The following is a 9,698-nucleotide window of genomic DNA, read 5'->3' as shown; positions in this document are numbered from 1 at the left end:
TGAATGAATTAACGTATCGCTAATTTCCACCTGGGCGAAGCCTTAATGTTAATCTGTCTGTCATTACTCACTGACTTTTTATCTGACCCACTCTTCCCAACTAATGATGAGCAAATAATAAAGCTATGTCGTAATAATAATTTTCACCTACTGATCTATTGTTAGAACGATGTTGGCAGAAGTCTAATATGGTCATTCTGCAAGGATAATTTGAAAGTCTTGAAGACGTCCTCAAGGTGCCAGAAGCAATAACTGCATCGAAGGTGAATGCATCAATTGTGGATCGGCTTGAAAAAATTAATGAGTTTCTTTTCACTACAGGATGCAGGACATCTTGTCTTGTATAGTGACGCATTTGCCCGACTGAGTCACCGAGGGTCAGTCTTTATGGATACAAATGAGGGTAAATAAGTAGGTATAAATACCTACTTATTTATCCTGGTGATTCTACACGATCTTAAAAGATCGTGTAGAATCAGCAGTTGCTGTGGTCCACTTTAATATACAGATTAAGAAAAAGGGAGAATCTAATTTGCTCCAGCGCAAAAGGAATGAATTGAAATATATAGTAGACAATATTTTCTAATCGATATAGATAAATTTATACTCTCCTGTTTATTTTTGGTCTTTCTCTGGTTGTATTTAACCCTTCTCGAAATAATTGGGAAAAGACCTCCCCAACTTATTAAAATCCCCAGAGAAGGCTTAGTTGAATGTTATGTGCATTAGTGAATGACTAACTAAATATCCCCCAGTTTTCTTTAGATTACTTCAATCTGTTGTGTTCGACAACTACAGATTATACTTTGAACATAAAACTGGATGAATGTTTTTTCAATTATAATATCAATTTACATTATACCACAAGTATTTGGGAAAGAATATATGGAGTATCATCATCATTATATGCAGGGTGTACCGGATAAGATGGAAAAGATCTGTAGTATCTAGGAATACTAGATTCCGTTTTTCAAATTTTAAATAAAATTGAAACCACCAATTTATCTCATGTTTGAAATGAAGGTAGCACCCACGATATTGAAATAAACTGCTGTCAAATATCTCTCGATTAGCAGAACAGTATTCCAAAAATTTGGACAATTATAAGAAGTTCGTCAAATCGCCTGTATATTAGTTTTCATAATTCCTTCGACATCTGCGTGAAATATAGGATAATTCATTCTATAAGTCAAATAGTATCGCATGGCATAACCAAGGCTGCCGAGTATTACTTCTTTTCTTCACAGGGACAGTTTTTTATTTTTTTCTCGGGTTGATATTTAACATTAACCTATTCAATTTTGAATCTTAATGAATTCCATCATAAACCCGCCGAAGCCTGTCCCAAGCCAGGTTGAAAAAGGGTGAGGGGGAGGAGTAACAACCTCGTAAAAAAAAACCAGGTTTCATCTGGCCCGGATGATAGCAACCTGTTAGGGCTCCTGCCTAGGATACAGGCGAAGACACGGTCAACGGTGGTCAAAAAGCTTTTTGAACAGCGGATGAACTAGGAAAAGGGAAGATTGATCTCTTGAGTCCAGTAAGACAGTCAATCTAAAGGAAGACAACCTTGAATAAAAATTACCTGGTCCTCCAGGTTGGGGGTTTTGGCGTCAGGTTAGTTCCCTGTCACTTGTGAAAAATTTAAATTACTAAAAAGCCTAATACCGGCCTCGGAATTTCGGATGGATTTACTGGTAAACGAAAACAGCTTCGTAAAAGGACAATGAATTTTGGAACATGGAACGTACAAGGAATGAAAGATAAGGTGGTGGAAATCTCCCGAGAATGCGAAAGTCTTAGGATGGATATTGTTGTTTTAACGGAAACAAAGAAAAAAGGAATAGGATCAGAAATTTTAGATAATTATGTACACATATTCGGAGGAGTTCCAAAAGATCAAAGAGCCAAAAGAGGCGTTTCGCTATTGATTCACAAAAAACACAAACATAAAATAACAGATTTTGAGTCCGTTAGTGAAAATATCATCCGGGTCAATATGAACCTGTTTCAGACTCCAGTGACAATCTTAGGCGTATATGCAGTATCCAATGATGAGCCCTCGAATATTAAAGATGAATTCTTTGAGAGAATGAACGACGAAATATCTAAGATAGGAAAATCAAGAGAGGTTATTCTGCTTGGAGATCTGAACAGTAGAGTAGGACAGAGGGTGCAGAGCAAAGTGGTTGGTCCATATGGGGAGACAACACTCAACGATAATGGTGAAAGACTAATTGACATATGCGACAGTCATCAACTTAAAATACAGAATGGATTCTTCAAACACAAAGACATTCACACTTACACTTGGGTACAACATACGAGAAATTTAAGATCTATTATTGACTATATAATAACATTACAGAACACCAGAGTGCAAGTGAAGGATGTTAGAGCTTACAGAGGTGTTACATGTGGGTCAGACCACTACATCGTTAGAGCCAAGATGTTGTTTCCTTATAAACATGTAAATCTTAGGAAAACTCGATTAACCGATGAGACTGAAGAAATTACCTCGAAAAATTATAACACTGAAGGCCTGATGCATGACAGCATACGAACACTATACCAGCAGAGATTAGATCAGAAACTGGAGGACTGGACTGAGAAGTCTGTAAGCGAAGTGTATCGGAACATAATAAATAGTATTCAAACAGCAGCGGAGGAATCCCTTGGTATTAAGAACAGATTGCAAAATAATAAACTTTGGTGGAATGACGAAATAGAAGAGTTGATAAGGAGAAAAAAACAGCTGTACCAAAAGTGGCTGAATACACAAACCGAAGAAGATAGAGGATCTTATATGGAAATGAAAAGATTAACAAGGCGGACCATTTCAGCGGCGAAAAGACAAATGTGGGATAAGAAATGTATGGAGATCAATACATACCTGGGAGGATCTGAGTGTTCCGAGACATGGAAGTTCATTAAGAGAGTTAAATCCAGTGGAAGAAATCAGGCAGGAATACAGATAATACCGACGGGAAAATGGATAAACCACTACGAACAACTGCTGACAGAGAATAGAAGTCAATATAATACGATCTCACCGTCAGAAATATCGGTCAAAGGAGAGGAAATAAACATCGACGTTGCCACACTCGAAAGGGCTCTAACTAAATTGAAAAATGGCAGGGCGACAGGTCCAGAAGGCATACCAGCAGAACTGATAAAAAATGGAACAAGAAAACTCTTCGAAGCCCTGACCTGGTGTGTGAACAAGTTCATAAATGGTGCTCCAATACCAGAACAATGGAAAATAGCCTATATTTCCTCAATACATAAGAAGGGAGATAAACTGAACTGTGGTAATTATAGAGGCATTTCAGTGACGAGCACAATGAGTCGCCTCTATGGAAGGATTCTCCGAGATCTTATAGAATCCGAATACAGCGATCAAGAGGAGGAGGAACAATCTGGGTTCAGAGCTGATAGAACATGCACTGATAACTTTGTTTGTTGGTATATTTATTCCATTAGTTTATTATTGTATTAGATAATTGATCGTTTGGAATTTTGTTAACCTAATTTATTTAGTCAAATATAATAAGACGTTTCGGGTTCGGGCCCTTTTTCAATCTAAAAACAAATATCAAAAACACAGTTACACATACAATTATTCGAGATAGAGATCTGTCACCTTTATTTTAATAATTTCCAAGTCTTCTGCTTGTGGTGCATGTGTCTTCATTCTTCATTTTGTAACATAATGTGGTGCTAAGTTAATTAATTGTCAAGTTGGTGTCGTTGTCACTCTTCTTCTTCTTTCGTTGTCGTGACTGCACTGATAACGTTTTCTGCTTGAAACAATTAATAGAGAAAAGAATGAACACAAACCAGGAAACTCATCTTATGTTTATAGACCTTCACAAAGCCTATGACACGGTACCGGTTAAGCAACTATGGAAAGTATTACAGCAGTCGAATATCAATCAAACCTTAATCACAGCTCTTCAGAATCTGTATAATGGCTCAGAATCCAGAATAAAAATAGGCAATCGACTGTCGCGAAGTTTTTCGGTCAACAAAGGGTTACGTCAAGGATGCTGCGTATCTCCAACACTCTTCAAAATTTATGTGGCCAAAGCTTTATCTCTTTGGAAAAGAAAATGTAGAGGGATGGGAATATACCTGGGAGACACCTGCCTGTTCACATTACAGTTTGCGGACGACCAAGTGATCATTGCCAATGACAAGGCAGACCTGGAATACATGACCCGAAAATTGCAGGAAGAGTATGAAGAGTGGGGTTTAGAACTCAATACCAAAAAAACCAAATATTTACCAATCGGAGGTGAATTATCGAACATCCAACTCGATACAGAAGAAATCGCTGCCTGCACCAGCTACACATATTTGGGTGTGGAGTTTGATATTACAGGCAGGGACGATCGAGAAATAAAAAAACGTATCAACCAAGCCAGGGGTCTCATCTCTTGTTTGAATGGAGTCTTCTGGAGCAGCGAAATAGGAAAAAAACGAAAATATAACATCTATGATACGATGATAAAAAGTTCTTTATTGTATGGCGCAGAAACGTGGACAATTACAGAGAACAATAGGAGGAAACTGGAGGCTACCGAAATGGATGTGTTCAGAAGGTCACTAGGAATATCAAGAAAAGACCGAATACGGAATGAAGATGTTCGAGCAAGAATGGGAGTAGAAGGATCTCTCATGACAGACATCGAACGAAGACAACTTGTTTGGTATGGACACGTGCAGAGGATGGATAACACCAGACTACCAAAGCAGATCCTGGAATGGGTACCACCAAATCGAAGAAAACGAGGAAGACCAAGAAAGACGTGGATGGAGGGGGTTTCGAAAGCGATGAGCGCAAGAAATCTGACAGAAAAGCAGTGGAATGACAGAAGGTCATGGAAATTAGGCATCGGACAACGACGAAAGACGTTATGAAACCGATATATATATATATATATATATGAATTCCATCATTTGGATACATTATGAAATGTGCCCGACATTACAGATACAAATTGACGGTTGACTTGGATGTATGTAACTGTGAATAAAGTCCAATAAAAGGTTTAATTCAACCTGGTGTTTTTCGTTGTCTACCTCAGTATAGACATTACAATTATAAACCTTGCCTTTCATAGAGCCCCATAGGTAGAAATCAAGGATCTAGGTGGCCGAGCAACTTTGTAGTGAAGAAATCTTAGGCCAGCCAGCTCTGGACACTTGCATACCATGTGTTCAGCTGTTGCTGCTTCTGATCCACAGAACCTACAAATCTCATCTGCTCACTTTCCAGTGCCTTGTCAGCAGTCCAACCACTACCCGAAGCTCAGCTCGTGAGAGCTTCATCAGTTTTCTGGTGTAGGTCGATGAAATCATCACGAATTTCTTTGACTGATTAAGTCTAGGAGTGTTTCTCCAGAGGGTTATTCTGTTGTTCAACTCCCATTTTTGGACCGCTGCCTTCTATTGGTATTTACCAAGCCCACAGGAAGGCTCAGGTAGAGCAGATGCTCTTTTTGTAATTTCATCGGCTTTTTCATTTCCTTCAACACCACAATGCCCAGGTACCCATAGTAGAGTGACTTTATTTCCACTGGTCAGTTGCTTTATGGTGTTACCTCACTCCCATGTCAGCAGAGATCCCTAGCAGTGTGATTTCAGGGACCTCAGCCTGGCTACTATTTTGGTCTATGAGAATATAACATGGAGACTATTCAGAAGAAAGAAACAGTTGAAAATATGTACAACGAAGTACCTATTCAGCCAAATCATATTCGAAAAGAATCTACATTTCCTATCATTGATATGGCTATTTGTTCTAATATTATTCAGCTCATCACATACATTGTGTGAATAAAGGAAGAACTAACTCTGATGATATAATAGCCCAGCTAATGATCTGTATTTCAGAGGATCAATGAAAATTTGATTCTTGCATCTTCACTTCAAATAAGTTTTCATCATTACGAATGAAATATTCAGAATTCAAGAATGCTAATTTCATATGTTCCAAAAACTAGAGGACGATTCTTTCCATAATATCACTACTTAATCCTTAATCTATACTATGAACCTCTTTTTTCCCTTATCTATAATCCGCTATTGTAGTAATCTATCAGGTATCTATCACCACCTCATCTACCACCAACTGATATACCAACACCTTATCTACCACCACCCAATTTAAAACCATCTCATTTATCATGTAATCTATCGCCAACCACCTCATTTATCATGTAATCTATCACCAACCACCTCATTTATCTAGATTCTGAATTTTTAGGTTTTAAAGGGGGTTGCATTGCACTGCTACTTTGAGATGTATTATTGTATTCCGCATCAGAGCTGTTTTCGCAGCTATATCAGAGTTCTAATGAACTCCAGTATAGGGATAGCTATAGAAAGATTCTCCTTCAAAGCATTTTATTGCATTTGCTAGCGATGATGTGGCTGTTACCAGGTGATTCACCATCTCATCTATCACCATTAACATGCTTTACTACATCCATCATCAAACTATTGCTAGCCGAGTAAAAGTTCACTACCAACGAATACTCTTCATTTGGTCAAAACTAAACATGATAACCCCCAACATCAGATTGTTCATAGTTTTCATATAACGTTTCAAGCGGTACTTCTACCTTTTGATTTTTCTTGTGATGTTCTTTTAGTAGATTCAGCTTTTAAATCTGATAAATAAGCAATATTTTTTATGATAGAATAAATAGCTACCCAACAATTGTTGCCTTGCAGTCTTGTTGTAACTTACGAATTTAAGTAGGTACTAGCTAAAGTTCATAATCTTCTCAGCACTTCGAGGAAGGCGGTTCGCAGGATTGTGATCGCTTTTTCCATTATGGAACTGTATTAGATATGGCAAAAATGATATGTTCAGTAGTTTCGGAGAGGATATAAGACCATTAAATCATTATATGTCTTGAGTCTACGGTAGAATAAGTATCACACAAAAAAGTACTTGGTATGTTTCTACAATCAGTAAGTCATATTATCAAAGTGGCAGGAGTGGTAGGCCATAGGCAGTAACACCAGCAATCGGTCGACGTAGAGACGGCGACTGCAGAAATGTAACAGATCGTTTTGCCGGTTTCCTAGTGAGTGAATCTCGCAGAAGAGAAGCCATCGTCGCATAATAGTCTGCAATGATGCAATATCTAAGGAGTACACGACCCAATTCACGTCTGTTTCTAGGCTCAGCTCGATTTTAGAATCGCTGGTTATTCACCGAGCGGTCTTTCCTCTTTTTCTACGTCGCTAACTCCGGTGTATCCGACAAGGACGCAGGCAGCTCATTCTACCACGAACTATTGCAAAAATCAAGAACGTCGTGGGACCCGTTCGGCCTACTAAACGAAAGTGAAATCGAGGTTAGCTTTGCACTTTCACTTGTTCGCGTCTAGCCCAGCCAACCGACCAATGACGAACGCGAAGTCGGTGTTGCCAGGTCGATTTACAGGAAAACGCTGGAAATTTGACCAATTGGTTTTGTTTTTCCGTAAAACTTCCAACATATTTATTTTATTCAGTCATATGTCATCACCTATCAGAAGAATGAGTTTTCTCCTATGGAAATGCTAAAATTATAATTGAAATAGATAAGGTAATCTTAACCCGGACCTGGACACTGTGCCTGTGCATTATGCTATATGGATAAAGTCAGCACTGAAACAATACAAATTGAGCACTGTTAGTGGATGAAGACTCTGAAGCTTAGAGCTTATGCTTTATCAAACATTTTCGATCATTCGTCATGACTTACAAATGAAAGTGGATGAATATTTGAGTATCAATAGAGTAATGAAATTCAGAACTATACAATGGAGTACAATTAGGATTATTTATTTATCGTATTGTATCACAGTATTTATATTGCTTGGTTATAATTTTATGTCACATTTCATCAGATAATCAATGCAATTCAGTCGCATTGTGGAAATAGTATTTCACCCCATTTGAACGTAACGGAGAGCAAGACTGGCTTGACTCCTCGTGGTGCACCCTGACAACGCAAAATGAGCTAAAACAACCGGCGTCAGACAACCCTAGACCTCCTGGTGATATCGCAGTATTGTATTCCATTGGGAAATGATGAATCTAGCCGAATTGAAAAATGTGACCCTTCTAATCTTGTTTTCTTTCAATTCTTATTTCATTTTTCGTTCTGTATTATCCCAACTATACTTTTTATGACTGCAAATAAAACCACACAAATTTTAATTTCTTTAGAAAACATGCTTTTATTAAAAACACATGAAACTTATGACAAAAAATTAGGAATCATCGATATTCGTGGCTACACTGGATGAAAATTGTCTATTTTTGATGTCAACAACAGAAAAGTAAAAGAGTTCAATCGTTTATTCGTGTTCCCAGCCAAGTATCCTTTTTCTAGTTGAATGAGAACAGAAGATAGTGACGACTCTTTTTTGAAACTTTCATTTCACATCTCAAAGGGTCATCAACAAGAACCTCCGCAACTGAACCACATATTCACCCTTCTTGTGGTTTGTAAGTTAGAAGACTCGAGCAGACAATTCTTCAGGATTGTAGTATATCAACTGAACAATAGCGTCTCGTATAAGATTCTTGTTTATCCAACATTTTAGCTCATACATTTTGTTCAAAAAGATCAGCCGCTACTCAAATGGGGATGGTGCAGGGCCCAGTACTTCTACAGGATGTAAAGCTTTCCTGAAATTGTGAAGGTCACCCTGGACACCATCACAGTCTTCTGTTGAATAGTTTTTTGCAGTCTGACGCTGTCATCTGAGACGAGGTGAGTACTGAAAGGGGGTGGCCACAAGGTTCTTAGTAGAATTTTGGGAGCCTCTGTAAACAAAATGCAACTGTGCGCATCGGAATAGAGGAGCGGTGGCGTGATAGATAGTGTCAGTTGGTTTCCACCTGTCGATCAAGTTTAATTTTCTAGTGGTGAAAGAGGTGACCTTCATTTTCTTCACAAATGATAACAGTCACCACTTAATCGCCACGCTACTTCACTACTCTACGCCATTCCTATGCCACTTACCATTCCAAAAACTCACCACTATGCCACGCCACATCAGTGCGTTTCAGTTTCACTGGAAACCGTCTTCTATTTGGTGGCTACCTAGTTCTTTTGGACTTAGTTTTCGAATTTTCGTTAGATCAACGCTGTAGATCTGTTTCGATTCGCACTTAACCTTGATTCGAGCATCGAATAAGTTGTCCCCAAAGTCGAAAATTCGTTTTGATTCGAAGATCTCTAAATCATAGCATTACTCCACCCTCTGATAAGGTTTAGTCAGTATTCTTCAGTCTCCTTTCCATAATTTCAGCTTACTACTCGCCGTCATATGTTTCATTATATTATCATTTTATTGCTCCTCATTTGTAAAGACTAGTAGTCGACTATTAAGGATGCAAGGGAGGACTCCCAAAATGATGGAGGATGCTAATGTATCCCCCCACAGGTACCAGCTCCTGCATTAACAAACCCCCTATAAATCACCAGTCTACCAACACCAAACTTCTAAAGACTGATGGTTCCATCTGATTCACCGATCGTTGTATAACGTTCATATGCACTGCTACCTGGATTGTTGAACTTCACTCTTATACCTATGTCCTTACCTTTAGGAAAAGACTGTTCCATAGTGCACATACAGCTGAATGCTGTTCTTACCTAGGTGAAACAAGTAAAGGATAGTTTG

At 38.4% G+C, this 9,698-nt stretch overlaps 1 protein-coding gene across 1 annotated transcript; it reads left to right on the top strand.

Annotated features, from left to right (window-relative positions):
- The first annotated feature begins 1,726 nt into the window (after window positions 1-1,726).
- On the top strand, window positions 1,727-3,499 carry LOC123307136. The gene has a single exon (XM_044889354.1). The coding sequence runs from the start codon at window positions 1,727-1,729 to the stop codon at window positions 3,497-3,499; it is 1,773 nt and encodes a 590-aa protein (XP_044745289.1).
- The last annotated feature ends 6,199 nt before the right edge of the window (window positions 3,500-9,698 follow it).

The sequence above is a fragment of the Coccinella septempunctata genome, chromosome 2 (assembly GCF_907165205.1).
Source record: "Coccinella septempunctata chromosome 2, icCocSept1.1, whole genome shotgun sequence".
NCBI lineage: Eukaryota > Metazoa > Arthropoda > Insecta > Coleoptera > Coccinellidae > Coccinella > Coccinella septempunctata.
Note: the sequence above shows the minus strand (reverse complement) of the source record. Positions and strands in the feature narration are given on the sequence as shown.

Coding starts and splice junctions, on each gene's coding strand:
- LOC123307136 (XM_044889354.1), top strand. CDS start 1,727: ATGAATTTTGGAACATGGAACGTACAAGGAATGAAAGATAAGGTGGTG.